General features: G+C 40.4%; 2 protein-coding genes across 3 annotated transcripts in view; one reads left to right on the forward strand and one right to left on the reverse strand.

The window, feature by feature from the left end:
• Positions 1 to 4,405, forward strand: part of KIN (Kin17 DNA and RNA binding protein) — a 34,067-nt gene extending 29,662 nt beyond the window's left edge. For both annotated transcript variants that reach the window (XM_044761892.2, XM_014841315.3), the window contains one exon: positions 2,365 to 4,405. In XM_044761892.2, coding sequence (XP_044617827.2) covers positions 2,365 to 2,390 — 26 coding nt within the window. In that variant the 3' untranslated portion in view covers positions 2,391 to 4,405. The remainder of the gene's footprint in view (positions 1 to 2,364) is intronic.
• Positions 4,406 to 10,893: 6,488 nt separating this feature from the next.
• The window catches only part of ITIH2 (inter-alpha-trypsin inhibitor heavy chain 2), a 38,260-nt gene continuing 27,986 nt past the window's right edge, over positions 10,894 to 21,167 (reverse strand). The window contains exons 16-21 of the mRNA XM_014841316.3: positions 20,408 to 20,545; positions 15,438 to 15,551; positions 14,819 to 15,017; positions 14,084 to 14,256; positions 12,733 to 12,844; positions 10,894 to 11,199 (exon numbers count right to left, since the gene is read on the reverse strand). Of these exons, the coding sequence (XP_014696802.3) occupies positions 11,052 to 11,199; positions 12,733 to 12,844; positions 14,084 to 14,256; positions 14,819 to 15,017; positions 15,438 to 15,551; positions 20,408 to 20,545 (884 nt within the window). The 3' untranslated portion in view covers positions 10,894 to 11,051. The remainder of the gene's footprint in view (positions 11,200 to 12,732; positions 12,845 to 14,083; positions 14,257 to 14,818; positions 15,018 to 15,437; positions 15,552 to 20,407; positions 20,546 to 21,167) is intronic.

The raw sequence follows: 21,167 nt of genomic DNA on the forward strand, positions 1-21,167 counted from the left end.
AATTTTGTGAGTTTTCTTAAGAAGTTCATAGGCTCCCTAAACCCGTCTGGGGACTGATTAGGGAATGTGTGTCTCAGGAAGGTGTTCTGGAAAAGCCGTTTAGGTCCTTACTTGAGATAAATCCCTTTTAAGTAAATTAAGCTTTTCTTTTCTTTTTTTCCCTATGTCTGGCAATACTAACCTAGAAACTATCACTGATATAAACTCTGTAGGAAAAAAAGGAAAAGAGAAATGTCATTGAGGAATTTATCAATCTGGCAAAGTTAAGAGACGGAGTTTTTCTGAAAAACTCAGTAAGTTTTTCTCTTTGGCTTAATCATTATAAGGTCATGGAAAATCTCATATTTCCTTGGCAAAGTAATTCTCCTCCACTTTTTAATTTTGTAACACTATGCAGTTTAGATCCTGCTTCGTGTTTTCATCTCAGGGAAACTGAAAACAATGAATTACTGTTGAGGATGTTCTAGGTTCCATCCAGATGCCTTTGGTTTACAGTTTGTATGATTTTCAAGAGCTGATTTCCTACCGCCCTCGCTATAAACCCACAGTGTCGTCTTCTCTCTAAGGCTTTAATTGCTTTCAGAGCTGCTCTGAGACAGAACCTGCCAGGAAATCCACATGAAGAGCCTTTCTGGCTGATGACAAAGCAGCATGTCCTCTTGGAAGAGGACACCCACCTGCTGATTTTTTTGGTTTTTCTTTTGCAGCCTGCCTCCATTAACAAATCCATATATATATATTTGTATGCACGTGGGTATCTTTCTCTTATATCTCATGTTTTATCCAAATCACTGCTGTGAAACACATGAGGTTTGCAAGTGATTTCTCCTGTTGTTTTTATCATTTCTGACATCTTAAATTTTAGTATCAGTATCATAGTATTTGAAATTTGCACAGTTATTAAGCATATTTTTTAATATCTAACAAAGTATTCCACAACAGCCTCAGCCTTTCAGCTGATTGCCGAAGGAAGCCACGTGTATGGCTTGTTCTTCTTCCCCAGCTTCGTAGTTCATATCATGAAAGTGTACTTGACCGTAGACCTTCCGACTGGGTAATCAGAGTCAGCCGGGGCCATGCTTTATCTGGGAACCTACTTCCTTTAAATAAATCACTATTAGATATTAAAAGAATGGCATTTTAAAAAGCATTTTTAAGGGAAGGTATGATTCTGAGTAAAAAATGTTAAAATTTCAGTCCGAGATTAGAGTCGTCATCATTGTCATTATCATCATCATAATCATTTTGTATTTTGCAAGGGAGCTGACCAGCTTTCAAATTTTAACTAAAAGATTTAATAATAAGTGTCGCAGTTAGTAAGCTTATGCTCATGTTGTATTCCAGGTATTGTTCTAAGCACTGTATGTGTATCATTCATTTGTATTTCCCAACAACCCAGTACTGTGGATACTGTTACTATCCCCACTAGGGGACAGTGGGGCCCGAGGGACTGAGTCCCCTGCTGAAGGTGGGATTTGAATTGGACAGTCTGGGTCCAGAGCCCGTGTTCGTAGCCTCTGTGTTCCCAGACTCTGTTGGCTTTTATGACGGGCATTGTCTTTCATTAATCCAGTTTTCCTCTTTCCCTTTCTGTTGGGTGTGAAGGGAAGAAGAAAATGGACTTAAAATTGGACTCATTTTCTGGGGTAAAGACCAGCCTAGCTATTACAGCTAAACTAAACAAACATGGTTGTGTATGAGTATACATATTGCTTAAAATTAAATAATGATAATTGCCATAACCAAAAGAAACCCCCAAATTGATGATGGCACAAATATGATAGAAGTTAACTTCTCATTGTAAGAGCCCAAAGTGGATCTTCTTAGGGAACAGCTCTTTTCTAAGGGGTGATGTGTGAGCCCAGGGTCCTTCCAACTTGTGGCTCCAGCGTCTTCAACAAGTGTCTCTTAGAGTTGCTGTGTCCCTGTGCTTCAGGCCGACCAGAGGGGAATGTGACCGATGGCGTGTGGAGGGTAGCATGACCTGGGTCCGGAAGTGGCACACACACTTCTCTTCATCTCTCTGGGCTAGAGCTTCATCTTATGGCCACACCTAATCACGAGAGCTAGGAAATACGACTGTTTATCCAGGAGCCAGAGGAGATACCGAACCGCCAGCAGGTCTCCACCACAGCATCTGGTGATAACACATGTCACCTATCATTGAAGAAAATGTGGCAGTTCTTAATGAGAATACCATAGAATGTTTTTAAAATTCATAGATATATAGACATGTTTGCTCTCCTAATGGTATTTTAGTGATATGGAAAAGACAAATTTTTATCTCTAAGTGTAGCATCCTTTTCTTGTCTTATAAGTGTGTGTGTCTTTTTAAATCTTTTCTTCAATTATTTTAATTTGCAGGGCCCTTTAAAAGGACGCAGAGTTGAAGGAATTCAATATGAAGACATTTCTAAACTTGCCTGAGTTTGAAAATTTGTTAACAACACATTAAAATCCTAAAGCATCAAATTGGTGTTCTCCAAGGCATTACAAGACTCTACTGTGTTAGGGTGTTTCTTTTGTATAAAACAAACGGATTTATTTAAATATTACTGTATAGTTGTTTAGCTAAACTTCTAGAAAAATCTAATTATGTCTCATGAAGTATCAAAACTGTATAGTTTTGTCCCTGTTAATTTTGTCCTTGTTATTTTTGTGTCCTTTGTAACAATTCCTTGATGATTTTTATCTTCATTAAAAGAAGTTATTGTAAAGTGTTTTGTATAAAACAATTCAGAATCATAATTAGAGGAAATCCTTCATATACTCAAAATTTATATTTTCAGTAGTAAAGTAGTAAAGTTGAACTACAAATGTAGTTAAATTTTAAAGTCAAACTATAAATAGAATAACAGCTTTACTGAGAAATAATTCACAATTCCACCCGTTTAAAGTGTACAATTTAGTGGTTTTTTGGTATATTTACAGAATTGTGCAGCCATCACCACTATCTGGTTTTAGAACATTTTCATCACCCCAAAAAGAAACCCTGTACATGTAGTCATGCCTGTTGTCCACTCTCCCCAGGCCTTGGCGATCACTGATTTACTTTCTCTGTGGATTTGCCTGTTTGGGACATTACATGTAAATGTAATCATACAGTATGTGGTCTTGTATGACTGGCCTCTTTCACTGAGCATAGTGTTTTCAAGGTTTATCCATGTTGTAGCGTGTGTCAGTACTTCATTCCTTTTCATTGTTGAGTAATATTCCATTGTATGGACATACCACATTTTTTTAATCCACCCATCAGTTGATGGACATTTTGGTTGTTCCCACTTTGGGGCTATTATGAATGATGCTCCTGTGAACGTTTGTGTAAAAGATTTTATGTGAACATGAGCTTTCAGTTCCTGGACATGGAGTCGCTGAGTCAGACTGTAACTCGTTTTTTACCATGTGTATCATTTTGAACTGCCAAACTGTGCCACAGTGGCTGCACCATTTTGCAATTCCACCAGCAATGTTGAACTGTTCATTTTTAAATAAGCGGGACAGTATATTATTTAGAGATGCAAAAGACGGGAAACTCACCTCATATTTGCTTATGCAAAAAAAAAAAAAAAAAAGGAACTTGCCTTAACTGGAGGTAACTTAAAAGGAGTTGCCATAACTGAAAGGGAGCAGAGCCTGGCTTCCGTGCAGTGGGGTTCAGAGTGTGAGCAGCCTTATCAGGCTGTGTCTCCCTGTACCTCTGGCTTCTGTATTGGCTCCATTCTCAGGCATTCTTTCAACAGTGAGATGACTGCCAGCATCTCCAGGTCTACATCTAATCCTATCACAGTTCCAACAAAACAAGACTGGAACTGAGTTCTCTCTGTTCATACCTGGACAAACCACTGTAAATAAAAGGGTTGGAATATACTGATTGGCCAGACTTGGGTTGTATCCCAACCCCACAGCCATGTCTTTTGGACTTAGAGTGGGGAGAAGTGACCAATTCTATTATCAGAAGGTGGGAGAATATATCCTGGTGAACAGAAGCATAAGAGGCTGCAAAAGACGGAGTCATAGGATGGTGTCAGGAGCTTGATGGGAATTCTTCTGGGCTGAATTAAAGCATTTTCAAAATAACTTGGCAGCATAGTTCCATGGAAAGGAACTGGGTTTGGAGTTGGGCAGACTTCAGATTGAATCTTGGCTGTTTTATTCACTAGCTGTGTAGTCTTAGAAAAGTTAATGTTCTTGAATTTCAGTCTTTTTTTTTCCCCCCCTGAGGAAGATTCGCCCTGAGCTAATATTTGTGCCAGTGTTCCTCTGTTTTGTATGTGAGTTGCTGCCACAGCATGGCTGATGAGTGGTGTAGGTCTGCACCCAGGATCTGAACGTGTGAACCTGACCTGCCAAAGCAGAGCATGCAAACCTAACCAGTAGGTCACAGGGCCAGCCCCTGAATTTCAAATTATTTTTTTATTTTTATTTTTTTGAGGATGATTGGCCCTGAGCTAACATCCACTGCCAATCCTCCTCTTTTTGCTGAGGAAGATTGACCCTGAGCCAACGTCTGTGCTCATCTTCCTCTATTTTACATGTGGGATGCCTGCCACAGCGTGGCTTGATGAGTGGTGCTGGGTCTGTGCCTGGGATCCAAACCAGCGAACCCTGGGCCACCGAAGCAGAGTGCGTGAAGTTAACTATGCCACTGAGCCAGCCCCTGAATCTCAATGTTTTTATATTGTGAAAAATAAAGTGTCCCTGTGGGGTGGTTGTGAGAACTACAGAAAATGCATGTAAAGTGTCAGACATCAAGCTCAGCATGTAGTAGGTGCCTCATAAGTGGTAGCAAGTGGTGGTGTCAGTAAACAGAGCCAAGCATTTGCAGCCCGGCCTGGTGTAAATCTGACCTGAAGGATTTCAATAAGGAGAATGGTTCTCCCTGATAATAATGTGAAAAATAAGACGTGACGAGTGTTATATGTCTCCTCAAAATCCATAAGTTTGGAATCAAATCAAAGATTTTCTTCATAGAAAAAAAGTGTTTCATCACTGCCTCCCACATCTGATTCTCCAACATCTTCCTCAGACTATCTCAGAATAAAATAGAGTAGTAGTATTGAAGTTAAATTCAATTTAAAAAATCTGAAGCATGAAAATATGGTTCTAGACTCTGGAACATCTTTCTTATAAGTTCCTAGAAGGCAATAGTGATTATGTTAAGCAAAGTGACTGCAGACACCTAAAATCCAGTCTTATATTGACTTTCCTTTTTAAAGCATCATAGGCTATTTAAAAAAAAAAAAATAGGGGCCAGCTTGGTGGCGCAGTGGTTAAGTTCGCAGTTCCGCTTCAGTGGCCTGGGTTCGCCGGTTCGGATCCCGGGTGTGGACATGGCACCACTTGATGAGCCATGCTGTGGCAGGCGTCCCACATATAAAGTAGAGGAAGATGGGCATGGATGTTAGCTCAGGGCCAGTCTTCCTCAGCAAAATGAGGAGGATTGGCAGCAGATGTTAGCTCAGGGCTAATCTTCCTCAAAAAAATAAAAATTAGAAAAATAGGCTTTATTTTTTTGAACCCTTTTAGATTCACAGCAAAATTGAGCACAATATACAGAGATTTCCCATGTATCCCCTGTCCTCTCCCTTCCCACAGCCTTCCTCAATTCCTTGACATCCCCTGGCAGAGCGGTGCATTTGTTACAACTGACACATCATCATCATCCAGAGTCCACAGTTTACATTAGGGTGCACTCTTGGTAGTGTACATTCTATGAGTTTGGACAAATTCATAAAGAAATGTGTTTTCCATTATATAGTATTCCGTGGGATAGTTTTGCTGGCCTAACAATTCGCCTCCTCGTCCCTCACACCCCCTGCCTCCAGCAGCTACTGCTCTTCTTACTGTCTCCATGGTTTTGCCTTCTCCAGAATGTCATATAGTTGACTCATACAGTATGTAGCCTTTTCAGACTGGCTTCTTTCACTTAGTAATATGCACTTAAGGTTCCTCCATGTCTTCTCCATTTCTTTTTAGAGCTGAATAATATCCCGTTGTCTGGATGGACCACAGTTTATTTGTCAGTTCACCCCTGAAGGGCAGTTTGATTGATTGCAAATTTTGTCAGTTATGAATAAAGCTGCTATACACATCCGTGTGTACGTTTTTGTGTGGACGTAGGGTTTCACCTCATTTTGGTAAATACCGAGGAGCATGATTGCTGGACCGAATGGTAAGAGTGTCTTCCAAGGTGGCTGTACCATTTTGCATTCCCACCAGCAATGGATGAGAGTTCTTGTTGCTCCACATCCTCACCAGCACTTGGTGGTGTCAATGTTTTGATTTTGGCCATCACAATAGGTACGTAGTAGTATCTCAATGTTTTAGTTTGCAATGCCTAATGACATGATGTTGAGCGTCTTTTCATGTGCTTATTTGCTATCTGTATATCTTCTTTGGTGAGATGTCTGTTCAAGTGTTTTGCCTATTGTTTAATCGGGTTGTTCATTTCCTTACTGTTGAGTTGGAGAGTTCTTTGTATATGTTGGATAACAGTCTTTTATCAGATAAGTCTTTTGCAAATATTTTCTTCAATTTCGATTCAATCAGTTTGCTTGAGTTCATATCAAATTATTGGCATTGGTGTGCTGGGAAACCAAATTCCCTGAGTTTTCTTCGTTAAGACTTCCATTGGACCCCATTGCCTTATTTGCTCCTTTTTCCCTTGTGTACTTCTAACTGCCTATCAGTTTTTGCTGATATATTTGAGTAAATTCATTCTGCAAACATGTACAGAGTGCCTGCCTGAAGTAAGCCATTGCAGTAGGTGCTAGAGAGAAGATATTTTGAGAGAGAGAGACCACATTCGCATAACTTTGATTACAGTATATTGTTATAGTTCTATTTTGTTAGTAGTTATTGTTAATCTCTTACTGTGCGTAATTTGTAAGTTAAACTTTATCATAGATTTGTGTGTATAGGAGAAAACATCATATGTGTGGGGTTCGGTACTATCTGTGGTTTCAGGTGCCCACTGGGGGTCTTGGAACGTTTCCCCTGAGGATAAGGGGAGACTACTGTATAGACCCGAGATGCATGCTGTGCAGGAATTGACAGTGTTCAGTGAATTAATATTCAAGTGAAATGATAGGCCAATTAAGAGAAACTTTTGATAATCTGGAGCCATTAATTAAAAGCCTGCCCCAGCTTCACTAGGCCTCAGTCAGAGGCCATTAACTGATGCCGGTGGACACCTCAGTTCCTGCTTGAGTGAAATGGAATCACAGGCTTAGAATAGGAATCAGCCTTGATTGTAAGTGAGTCATTAGGTTGAACGAAGTGCCCCCAGAAATGCTAACTGGGTAATTGAATTATACTATTAAAAAGAAGCATCCTTGATTTTTCCTTCTCTTACGTGGACATTTCAGAAAAAGTCACCAATGGAGTCTTGGCCAGTGTGAAAAAGTGTTAAGAATAATTTTGGCCAGTTTGAAAAAATGTTAAGAAAAGAATAATTACTAAATTCTTACAGCATGTAAGCGTCTTTATGTATCCAGGCAGCCAGGTAATTTTTACTTTGATCTAACTGGGTCTTTGGAGTGACATACCTCTTTCGATTGGGATAAGGCTGAAGAGAAGATGCCACTTTTTATGGTGTTAGGTGATCCTTTAAAGTATGTAGAATGATCGGCATGAGATCTCATACCAGTAGGTGCTAAAATAACTCCTAATTCATGGTGCATTTTTACTAAACATTGAGACACTTTAATTCTCTTTTCTAGTCGCTTCTTTGGATTGCCAATTTTCCAACTCTAAGAAAACCTGTTTCATTTTCAGTAATTTAAAAACACAAACATAAACAGAGGTATGATCTGAGCCAAGAGTCTGGTTTTTCTCAAACATAGGGTCTCATTTTCCTGACAAGAAGACATCTATATTTAACTGGTTTAGTGGAACCTGTTTAGATTGATACTTAGGAAAGCTTTGAAAATAGACTACGTAAGTCCTAAAGATGATTAATATATCTGACAGATACCAGCCCTATAATACCCCAGCTCTGTAAAAAATTAAATATTGATCGATTACCAATGGGTTGCAAGGTGCTCCAAAGAATAAACAAAGAATTAAAAAAAAAATAAGATAGGGGGGCTGGCCCCATGGCCGAGTGGTTAAGTTCGCGCGCTCCGCTGCAGGCGGCCCAGTGTTTCGTTGGTTCGAATCCTGGGCGCGGACATGGCACCACTCATCAAACCATGCTGAGGCGGCATCCCACATGCCACAACTAGAAGGACCCACAACGAAGAATATACAACTATGTACTGGGGAGCTTTGGGGAGAAAAAGGAAAAAAATAAAATCCTTAAAAAAAAAATAAGATAGGTAACTGTCAAGTTGCTTTCCTTCATCGCTAAGAGCATAATACTTTGCAGAAACTAATCAGGAGGTAGACAGTGGAATAGTTTCTTCCTTTCCAATGATTCCCATTTATTTGGTTCATTTGAAATTCAAAATTGATTATTCATTTGTTCAAAATTAATTATATACAGAAGGCATATTTCTGGTCTCAAAGGGGGACACGTGAATAGTATTAATGAGGTTTTTACAGACAATGAATTTCAAAACACCAGCTATTAATAAAAGTTTTGACAATTTGAATAACATATGAATTTGATTTTGAATCTAGTTTATTTTGATAGGACTCTGTTGCTCAATATCCTGTGTATAAATATACGCTCCAGGGGCCGGCCTGGCTGCGCAGTGGTTAAGTTCGCACGTTCCTCTTCTCGGCGGCCCAGGGTTCACCAGTTCGGATCCCAGGTGCGGACCTGGCACCGCTTGGCAAAAGCCATGCTGTGGTAGGCGTCCCATGTATAAAGTAGAGGAAGATGGGCATGGATGTTAGCTCAGGGCCAGTCTTCCTCAGCAAAAAGAGGAGGATTGGCAGTAGTTAGCTCAGGACTAATCTTCCTCAAAAAAAAGTACACCCCAAGATTTTCATCATTATTTTTAAAACTACTGAGCACTTATAAAATACTAGGAATCAAACGAAACTTACATATAGAAAGGAATCAAACTAAACTTACATAGAAACTTACATATCTAAAGGTAGAAGTGTTAAAGTCAAAATTTTTGCCAAGTGACAGAATTAATTATAAGAACCCACTTTTGAAGTTTATGTTGAAATTAGCATTTCAAGATCAGTGTTTTTGAATTAGGAAATGGAAAAGATATAGTAGATTTTTAAAAAGTCATAGGTGACCAATTTTTATAGAAGAATGAAACTAAAAGGCAATGCCATTTATGTCCTCAGCACTGAGGTTATTTTTACATTACAGAACCAATCACCTTTGTTTAATATTTTACACAAGTCAAAAGATAATCACTTGCTTTTTCAAAATGGATTGAGTATGTTCAAAAAGAGAAGAGTTTTGTCTACTTTCTAAAAAGGAAAAATAGTCTTTACCAAATTATGGAGAGAATGCTTCATAAAAATGTACCTTTAAAATTTTTTCTGCAATTTTATCACTTTGGTCCTTGAAAATATATCCATTTTAGGAATTGGTTTTTAAAGGAAAGTTATAAACAAAGGAAAAGACATAATTACAACAGATCAGACTGGGACCGTATTACCCAAATCCACTATACTAATGCAGACACAAGAAAGCCACCCAATTTCACTTTAAGTTTGTTGTTTATTTTTTCTGCTTTATGAGTACCATTAGCCTTTTGTTAGGACATAATTTTCTGGTTAATTTATTTTGAAATAAATTCTAATCATATAAAGTTTAAAATCTAAATGGCGTTGCTCTTAGGAATTGCTTAAATACAAACAAAATAAAAGGCTACAAGGAGTACTGAGGAAGCGTCTGTGTCCAAAATCCATTAAATTTGTGTGAAACTTGTTGCTTCCTGGAGGGGGCTCCCAGAGAACTTGGAACTATGATTCTCAGAATTCATGGTAACACTAACACTGTGTGCAATTAGCCATGGGAGGTAATATCCCAAGCCATTTGAGATGTGAAGAATTTGGGAGCAACAAAATCTCCAAGGTGATCTTGGAATAATGTCAGGGAGGCAGGAGTACGAAGTGATTGCAATTTAATAAGCAGACACCTACCCACTTGTGCTATATTTGGAGAATGGCTATGTGAACAGAATAAGGTTGTTTAAGGCCTTGTGATAGCCAATTTTGTGTGTCAACTTGACTGGGCCATGGGATGAAATGTACATTTAAGTAGATAGACTGAGTAAAGCAGATTGACCTCCCCAGTGTGGATGGGTCTCCTCTAATCAGTTGGAGGCCTGAATAGAAGGAAGAGACTGACCGACCCTCCCCTAAGTAAGGGAATTCTCCAGCTGACTCCCTTGCACTTCATCTGCAAGATTGCCTAACAATCTTCAAACTAGAACATCAGCTTATAATAAATTACTTTACTGTATATATGTATATATGTGTGTGTATAGATATTGTATGTGTGTAGATATATGTATGTGTTTATATATGTACAAGTGTATTGTCTTGGTTCTGTTTCTCTGGAGAACCCTAACTAATTCAGGCCTCTTGGACTACAGAGTCCCCAAGGCCAGCACTATGAAGGAAGCTTGGCTAAGAGTATTGGGCCATCAGAGTTACCTAGGCAAGGCTATGCCGACAGAGGGTAACAGGGCTCTCGTAGATACAGCTACAAAACACTTAAGACCAAGTACTTCTCCCGTTATCCCACATTCACCAAGTAACCTTCTCATAACTGAACTTCCCATGTAGATGGCAGTGTGAAAATGTGCTCAGTCTGCAAGGTTGAGGACCTGACACTCAGCTATGGCGAAATCATCACAGTCAGTGCCCAATCTAGGGCTCTGTCTGGGTGCCCTCTGGACACGCCAAAGCAGCTTTCCTTTGCGCCGCCTTGATTAACACACCTTAGCATTCAAAAGCGCAACAAAATCCTAAAGCTTCTTTGCAAATCCTTTATTTTCTTCCCATGTGTCAACAGGTTTTATAAGCCACCGTGCTATCTGGTTGGTTTTTAATTATTCAAATTGAAGAATGATTGCAAAAGTGGCAGGAAAAAAATGTACATTTATATGTATAATTTCTAAAACTAGAAACCTTTAAGCCCGTTTGAGAAAGCTATAGAGCTGAGGCACAAAGTAATCCTTGTAATGTCCATCGATGAAACCTTTCCCACTGTCGTGCACAAACCAACAGGGAACATCTGTTCCAAACACTATATCCGTTCGGTAGTCTTTCTGGAGGCCTCTGCAAGGAAAACGGTGCACACGTTTAGGGCACAGACCAAGGCGTGGGCAGCCTGCATATCTGCAAAAGAGACTATGTCCCCTCCCTTGCTGTTCTTTGCACCCCTTCTAGCACCATATCTGCCCGCCCCCACCCACCCCTGCTCCCCAAGTCATAGGGAACATCAGAGTCTGGGGCATGGTGTTGGAAGGGCAGAGAGTAAGGAGTGTGTCCTTAGATAATTCAAATAACCCTTATAGAGATTGACCAATGTGGACTTTTCCAGCAAGGTAAAGAGTGCAAATTAACTTTCAAGTGAAAAGAAGGTGCAAACAGACTCCAATGTGTTGGGGCTATCCTCACGTGTTACCCACAGAATGAATCTGAGACGCCTCTCACCTTCACTGTATGAGTGAGTAGTCTTTCTAAGGGCAATGCCAGCTGTTTCTGAGAAATTCACGTCTTTCATTTAAAGGATACAGAAGGTAATGATTTGAAAAGTCACATGCCCTATTGCCATTAATGAGCTCTAAAATGTATATAATTGTGCATGGCCCACAAGTTGACTTGGTTCCAGTCAGGCACCATGAGATGCTTGCAGTAGATAAAATTGAGACCCAACATTTACCCTTTGTCATTAGAGTGTAGTAGCTGGGCCTTTACCAATCTCAGATAACACTATTACTATTATTAACTGCGCTCACCATTTCTTCTATAAGACACGCTTACTGATACCCATTGGTAACTCATTGATCTTCAGTTGAATGATATACTCACTAAGAGTCCATTGTTTTGACTCACAAATCTGTTTTTGTGGTGGTATTTATTATTGTAATTTTATGGTTTAATAATTATTGTTAATTTATGGTTTAATTAAGTTTGTGGAAGCCAATGACACGTGCGTGCAAAAAGAGTCATTTCTCAGAAAGTAAGGTTGGCTGCTTTGTAAAAACCCTAAAAGGTAAAAAAAAAAGCTTTAAAACGATGCTAAATTAGGCATGGGTGAGACAACTGTAAAAGACTGGGACAAATTTAAAAGATTTATAACAATTTTACACTCAGAATGCTTCACACGTATCTAAGTTCTTACTTCAAAACGAAGCATACGGATATGGTTTGTGTAAGAAAAGCTACACAAAAATGCATTCACTAGATACAAACTCAAAAAGAAGACTCTACCTTGCATAAAATATACATTCTTTCTCTAGTGCTATGGCACGTATGTATTTTTATGATTTCCTCCTTTAATCAGGTTTTTCAATTATCCAACTTGTGACCACAGGGCTTCTAATGTATGAAGGTGAGAACAATAGATTAATTAATCTTGGCATTTTATGGTACATACTTATCTATCTAGTCATTATTTGCACTTAAGACAGACTGTCTGCAACGTCCTTATGCAAATGTTGTGTGCCTATTACTGATGAATTGTTTAGTTTGACATAGGTAAAGCTTAAAACAGCTTTTCTTGCTCTTCCATTTTGTTGTGTGAGTCCAACCCTAGTCGGAGCCCTTTTCATTACTGTCATTTCTATTGTGGCATCCAAGGCCTACCTGGTGACAATCAGCTTATGTCCTTTCACCTCCATGCTTGCCTCTGGCTTCTTGAGGTCCTTTCCAAGTCGCTCATTGAAGATGTGTATCTTTGGCTCATTCATGAACTGGCCTAAGGAAACAATGTCCAGACACTGATTTACTTGTGGTCCCGGCATCAATAAAAACACAGGCTCCTCACTTGATCCAAACTGCATTTTGGTCCTCCCTCCAGAATTTCTAGAGAAGGACATATTGGGAGGAAAAGAGAGCAGCAGTGGGAGCGAGGGGGTCCTTCTTGAGAGAAAATCTGTGCTGCTCACCCCACAGTCATGTACAGAAAAGGCTGACCTACTGGACCAAGAGGAAAATCGAACTCCCTGATGGCAGGGGGCAAAGGTCAGCACCTGAGAGCATAGCTCAAATCCTAGAAACAAAGCTTGTGATGTCATACGCTTAAATTGGAACCAGTCTTTAAAAAGTGGGGAAAGTTGACTTAGATATCCTGCTTATTATCACTGACTTCCTAAAACAGGTCACCTCTCCTCAGTTAGGAAAAATATCTTCAGCATAAAACATAAAATTTACCCGTCCCGTCTCTTAAATTGCCCAGTTTGTGATGATGAAATCCGGGTTCAGGGAAAACCCCGTCTGGAACAGCAGATGGTCCTGGCCATGGCATTACTGAATCATCCCACACTGCTATGTTGTGTGTATTAATCATGTTTTTTATTTTCTGTATATTATGATGTTTTGACATTTTAAAAACCTTGTCTGGCTGGGGAGAGACTGTCCCTCCCAGGGCTAGCCAATTCTGCAAGATAGCAAAGGACTCAGCCAGGAGCATGTCTTTGATGTACAAACTAACCAACCCAGATGAAGACCTCCATCTGGCCCATACAACCCAGAAGAAACATTCCAGGGCCAGGGACCAGGCAACTAGAGACCGCCCTATAACCCAAAGCCCGTGGGCATTATGCAAACCAGCCAACCCTAAGCTATTTACGCTGCTCTGCCATGTCTTTCCCATGGAAACCCCAAGAAAGGCTCTGGCCTAAACCTGTAGCTTCCTCCTGCTTCTGCTTCCTGACCCAAACCTGGCCTTCCTCCTGTGGTCCTGCGTGGTGAGCCACACCTCTTGTTTCTAGAGGAAACTGAGACTAACAGTAAAATCTTCTTTCAATGCCATTGACCTCTTTGAGTCGTCACTCAGCCACCTTTATAAATTAAGACCCGGGCACAGAATATGGGTCCTCCCTGTGCTCTTGAGTGCACACCTGTCACATTCCAAAGTTCTAACCGCTGCCATCCAAAGTTGCTCAAGACCATGAGAGTGGTCCCACGCTTGTCAGATGGTTGATTGACACTTTACCTATTAGTCCATGTACATTAGGCGAAAATTTGTTTGTGGGGGGAATGTAGATCCCCAAAAAGTCTACGTTGATTGGATGCTTCTTCCAAACGCGATGAAGTAAGACAGAGAAGGACATCTTTTTATCCAGGGTGACAGTCACAGTTTTCTCTTTCTTCACTGAGACAAGCACCCTAGTACAAAAGTGGAAATGGAATTAACCATTCCAGAACAGACTCTTTTCAGAAAGTCATTCCTCTTGCCTCACGTATGAACTCTCCATTCCTCCCAACACAGCCCCACTATTTTTCCAAGAGCTTTACAACGTTTTTGCTATAGAATGTGGTTGTTTTAACTCCCAGCTCTAAAATCGGTCAAATTGTATGTTTGTATGTAAACAAGAGATGCTAATGAGAAGATATGACACATGACACAATCATAGTGTTTCTGAGCACACTGACACAGAACGGGCTGTGGATTTTGGTTGATGGATTTATTTACTTACCTGACACATAGTTATGCAGTCTTTCCTATATGACCAGCCTTATGTCAGTGCTGAGACACACACTGACCACAAAACGTGGACTCTGCCTCCAGGAAGAGGGGAGTGGGTAACAGAAGTGCTTCTGGACCTTGACTTCTTCAGATTCGAACTGACGACTTTAAATTCTATGTTTATGTCATGGATGCCTGGATTTATTTATGTAGTCACGCATCAAGGACAGCCTCGAATTCAGCTCTAATAACAATACTTGCCTTTGATTAATGACACGAGCGGTGTCAGCCCAGGACAAGGTGGACGCACGAGAGCCCCAGCTCAGGGTGATGGTCTCAGTGCTGATTTCTATTTTCATATCCTCGCTTTGGAAATAAAATCCCAGTTTCCCAAAATAGGTGCTTAGTTTTTCATTCTTGGTCTTCTTGGCACCAATGAGCTGTCCATTGACCAAAATCCCTACAGAAAAAAAATGGTTTTTTCTCTCTCATGTGCCATTGTTTTGCACGTGTGCAAATAATTCAAATAATGCAAAAATTCAAATTTATAAAACTTTACAATATGGGAAAAGTATCTTTTTTTTGCTTCAAGATCTACCAACATTTTATTCCTTCCTAACCCTCACTATAACTGTGTTTTATTGTAGTTTAAATTAATTATATCGTAAGTCTTGCTAGTTCATACTCATACTCAGAATGTTTTATCTGTAATATTTAAAACACTTAGGAATATGTTTATAATTCATCTTTTACTAATTGTTGGCAGTTGAAAAATATGGGACTTCTAGTAAGGTGGGAAAGAAAGAAATCCCAGGTAGTAGCAGCGAAGCGCAACAATGATCTAATCGTCTAATTCAAAAACAATATCTTTTTCTTTTACCTGATTCTGGATCAGAAACAAGACTGAGGATTTTTCCAGGTTCTGAGTCAATATTGAAACAAATATTCTCTTGGCTTTTGGGCAGGTAAATGATGAAGTGTGGGTCGTTTTCAACTGGAAAATAGACAAAGAAAATGAAAACAAAATCATGGAAAGGAAGATGATTTTGAACAGTAGTTTATTCCTGAGCATGTTTAATTTAACAAGAACAAACATTTATTGGGCTTCTACTCCATACTAGGTACTGTTCCAGACACTGGGGGCCCGGCGGTCCGAGTCCATTGTCCCTTCCTCATGGAGCTCCCATCAGAGCTTTACGTTATTTTACAAATATGGTGGACATTTATTCTGTAGCTATCACATATGTACCAGGCTAGAGAAAAATGAAAAAGAAAGATGCAGGAATAAGAAACATATATATACACACACTATATATACATATATATATATAATATATGTGCATATATATATACAGTGAATGTGTGTATAGATAGATAAAAAGATACCTATTTTTTAAGTAGCCATACACAGTGCATAAAAATAAAGGAGACATAATCTTACTTGTTGGTATACAGATTAGTGTTAATCAATTCCAAGAGCAATGAAGGATCAAGCTACTCCCAAGAGAGTGCTCCTTTGTTACTGGACACTGCTATTCTGGCTGATCTTTTTGTTTGTTGGTTGGTTTAACCATTCATCAAATATTTGGTGAGAAAAAAAACTGTGTCCAAAACACTGAATTAGCAATGTTGGGTGTTGCTATAAATGTCGTGTTTTGTACCTTCAAGAAAGTAACAATTGACTGAAGGAGCGACAAAAATTTTGTCCTTGACAGAACTCTACTCAGGCTCCCCTGAAATTTTCAACTAGGCATGGCTTTTGGACTTGCATTCATCTCTGCATTGTCCAATTTTATCAAGAATCCTGGTAAGTCAGTTCAACCAGAAGCCCCGACTCTCGATATCTGATTGGGTTCCTCATCCCAACCATCCTCCAGATGACAACTGATCCCCTGGCCTGCCTTCAGCGAGAATCCTGTTAGGTCAGGCTAGCCAGAACCCTCACCCCTGATGTTTCCTCTTAGTAATTTCCACCCACTGACTCCACCCTGCTCCTTGTCTATGAACTCTTGCTTTCCCATGCTGTGTTCAGAGTGAGTCCAATCTCTCTCCCCCACGGCAAGACCCCATTGCAGGGGTCCCTACACCCATCATGATGGCCCCTTTGAATCAAGTCTTCCTTACTGTGCTTTAACGAGTGTCATGAATAATTATTTTCTTTAAGAGAACATTATTTTTTCTTTAATGGAGGAGGCATATCCGCTAATATAAGATGGAAGGAAGTAAATGATACAAAAACAGCCCAAGTACCTTGCTCTGAGGATGGAGTGGAAAGGATGATCGACTCCTCCATGGGGGAGGTTGAGAAAGGCCTTATAAAGGAGTGGGCTTTTGAAGTAAGTCTTGAAGGTAGGAGAAGAGGGGAAGACAAAGACACAGGAGAGAGATGTTTTATTCTGAGTGGACAGAAGGAGGAAAGGCATGGAATACTTCCATCACAAGTTGATGATCTGTTTAGAAAGTAACTCAACGTGACTAGAGGCTAGGTTCTTGAAGAATGGAGAAAAAAGATAAGACTGAAAATGTAGGTCCTCCAGACGATGGAACACCATGCTAAAGAATGGACATTTATTCTGTTGGACTATTTTTGAGAATAAAGGCGACAGGATTTGACCCCCGTTTTAGGAAAATCACTGATCTTAAGTATTGGAAAGCAGACATAGGAAGATGATTTAGCAGCTAAAGCAGCAGTAACCCAGGCAAGAAATGTTAAATTCAAGAACTAGGATCGTGAATGGGATTGGCAAGAGAGGGAAAATTCAAGAGACATCTGGTAGAATCCACAATATCTGTAACTAAATGGAAAAGAACAACTTAGCACTTCCAGGCTTCTAGCCTGAGACATTAAGGGAATTGAAGAGGAAGGATTGACTTGAAATGACTGCAGTGGTTGGGTTTTCTAAAATAAGAAGAGTAGGCTACTACCCATTGAGAGGTTGCTGTTTTCTAGATATTCTCGCAAAGCTCCTTGCCAATGTTAACTCAGTTCATGTTCACCGTATCCCTGCAGAGGACAGGTGACCTGCCCTGGTCACATCACAGAGTTAGTGGGTGACAGAGTTATGGCTCAAAGCCACACTGTCTGATTACAAGCCCATTTTCCCTACTACTCTGAAGTGCTCATTCCTTTCCAAGTGTGTGTTTTGGAACTTGAGATCGAGGCTACACTAATCCAGAGCAGGAACAAAATCTTGTACTTCTTTACACCCCTCACACGCCCAAGCTCATGCTGTGTAGTCAATATACTCGGTTGATTGATTTTCTGTTGGGGCTGGGCACTAGAGGGCATTGTTAAAACACAGAACAAAGGGTCTCAACTCTTTTTTTTGTTTGTTTTTTTTAATTAAGAAGTCATTTTATTATGATAGTCTCGTCCTTCCTCTACATAAATATGGTGGTTTGAAATATTTCCTTTGAAGGAGATTGCTTTTATTAAAGATGATGATTGGTTTTGCCATTTTAATTAACCCCAACTCTGCCAATCAAACCTTCTGATGAGCAACAATGAATCCGTGCGGCCATGTTGAGTGGCTCTAATTCTAGGCAACAGCAATGAGACATCATGTTCAAGTCAGTCTGTGCAGCTTTAACTTCTGATTAGGGTGAAAGTAGATTGAGGCCGCCCACGACTAACTTCATGGATTCCTAAGGACCTGGGGTTTATGGGCATAAAACTAGCCAGTGTTTGATGAGCTTCTGCTAGGAAACAGGAACTTACTTTACAACCACCTGCCAGGGAGGTATTATCATCCCCATCTTATGGGTGGGCTCACTGAGACCTAACGAGGTTTCAGTGTCTGGCCCAAGGTCACGTGGGCAGAATTTGGCTCCAGAACATTCTACTCCCAAGACCTCATCCTCTTTGCTACATCATACAGGAGAGATTATAAATTTGGAGGAAGCACTGCATTCTTACTAAAGGAAGATGCTTAAACATAAATTAACTTTATCTTTCCATTTTTCTACAGAAGTTTTATTTTGCAAACAGTTTAAGCGGCTCGCTCGCTGTCATTACAGTTACCTCTTGCTCTTAGAAGCCACTCATTGGAAAGGCATGGTAAATACAGCTATTGTTCAAGCACAATAATCTCCCACATAGATTCCTCCTCGTATGTGCAGCTGGATGAGATTGCCACTTCTCATGAATGTTAAACACAGAGTCCTCCATGAGCTCAGCGTCAGAGGTGATGCGGTGTGAGAGGAGAGGGGCGGCTCTGGGAAGCATTACCAGTAATGAGAGAGTAAGGAAGCAAATGGCTTTTGGCCATGAATAATAATTTTGGAGATGAGCCAGGGGTGAGAAGAAATCACTTTCAGTGTCCACTCCAAGTCCCTGCTCCGTTTTCTCTGCTGTAATACGATGTTTGGTGAGTGGTGGGAATACATGAGAGATTGGTTCTGAGGATTTCTGGATGGAAGAGTCTATATTCCAGGCAGAAAATCTGCACATTTCTAGGACATCAGGAGCTATTCTGATATTTAAATTTCAAACAACCCAAGTTAAGCTGGTATTGTGGACCTTCTGATAGGGAGAGGGATGTGCTCTCTCTTTGAACATTGAAATTTACTCCCTTCTAATAAAAAGGAAAGAAAACAAAGCAAAATATGCACTGGCTTTCTACAGAGGTCTAGCTAACTGGGCAGCTGTAATCTCTTTCGGCGAAAGGCAGCAATACAAGACCAGGAACGGGAGAGGAGACTCTCTCTGAGCTCCCCCAGGCAGCTCCTCTCTCACTGGTTGAGACAGGAGACTCTGGAGAGGTTGACGTTGGGAAAGCAAAGAAATCTGCACAAGGAAGCTGCAGTGTCTAAGCTCTCATAAGGAAGTGCGTTTTCCAACTTTCAGAGGATCACATCTACCACTCGTACTTCCCAATGAAATCATTTGTAGAAAGGTTTTTCTAAGATAGTAAAACTAGGATTTTTTATACACTATGCAAAACAAACAAAGGAACAACTTCACAAAATAACATGTAGCTATACAGGAAACATTAACCTTTTTTTAACATTCATGTATTTGTGTTGACAAAATTTATAGTTCCTAGTCTTTAATAATAACATCTACTTATTGAAGGGCTATCATGGGCTAGCCCTTTAAAGATGGTTTCACATTTAATCAATAACCTAGCTATGTAAATATCCTTATGCCTACTTTCAATACGAAGGAAGTGAAGTGTGGACACATGGAGTAACTTGCTCAAGTTCACACAGGTGGTGTGAACAACCTCTAAAGAGGATGTTCTTTCCATTGACACTTTGTCGGTGTTCCCTGCATGAGAGGAGCATCTCTCTCATTCCAGAAGGTTCACCTCATACAGCTGGAAACAGAGTGCTATGGACTGACTTGTCCCTCCAAGTTCATAAGTTGGAGCCCTAACTACCAACATGATGTTAATTGGAGATGGGGCCTCTGGGAGGAAATTAGGGTTAGATGAGGTGGGGCTCCCATGATGCAATTACTGCCTTTCTAAGAAAGGACACCAGAGAACTTGCCCTCTTTCTCTCTCCCCTTGTGTGCACACAAAAAAGAAGCCGTGTGAACCTACAGCAAAATGGCGGCCTCTTACAAGCCAAGAAAAAAATATACCTTGCTGGCACCTTGATCTTGGACTTCCAGCGTCCGGAACTATCAGAAATAAATTTCTGTGGTTTAAGCCACGAAGACTGTGGTAGTTTGTTACGGCAGCTCAAGCTGACTAACACAGGGAGCTGTCTCTGAATGAAAGGCAACGGTGCCCAGAAAAGTCACCTAGCTTCCCAGGGCACAGTGATTTTACTAGCATATATAAATAAATGAGCTCTACAGATTATGATCCAACTGAGATGTGGGAAGTGTTGAAGTTCTTTTACCTCTCATCACATGTGGAGGAGGAGTTGACTCCAGCACTTGAGCTCCTTTCACAGGCAATGGGATCATTGGCGTTGGTGAAGGGTTGACCCAAGATGGGATGGAACCTGGAGCAACTTTGCTGCCATAATACAGGGCACCTGTGTAAAAAAATCTGTATCCATTAGTTCCCAGGTGTACTTTTCTAGGGAAGTTGCCTACAATTGCAAGAATCTGTTTCATGCACACCCAGGAGGTTCTCAGCCAAGGTTTTCTACCCCTGTTTTTATTCCAGAGTCCTCGCTCTTCTGGCTCCTTCTATCGTCATGCTGTAGAGTTCTCTGCAGAGTCTGGGACCGGGGCTAGGGGCTGCAGCCAGAGGAACTGCCCTGTAGAGATCGCGGAAGGTTCTGGTGCCTTCAGCATAGGCTGGGGAGATAATGTCCAGTCCAGCTTCTGGAGAAGTCCTGGCTTACAGTCAGCATCTTCCCCGATCTGTTCCTCTTTACTCATCAAACAACAATCTGAACAATTTAGTTTCCCAAAGAGGTTCCTCTACTTATTACAAAAAGTTCATTTTGTATTCTGATATGCAGTCAGTCTTCCATTCTTTGAGAAACAAATGCCTGTTCACCTAGGCATTTTATCTAGGTGATATAAAATCCCCTGTAAATGCCAGTTTATCGAGGGTGAGTTTCCCCTGGGTAAATTTAGCTGTGAAGCCCCAGGCTATCATAACTGGGATGGCAGAAGTCAGAGTTCCTTGAACCCTGGACCACTGCT

Source organism: Equus asinus, chromosome 29 (genome assembly GCF_041296235.1).
Source record: "Equus asinus isolate D_3611 breed Donkey chromosome 29, EquAss-T2T_v2, whole genome shotgun sequence".
Lineage (NCBI taxonomy): Eukaryota > Metazoa > Chordata > Mammalia > Perissodactyla > Equidae > Equus > Equus asinus.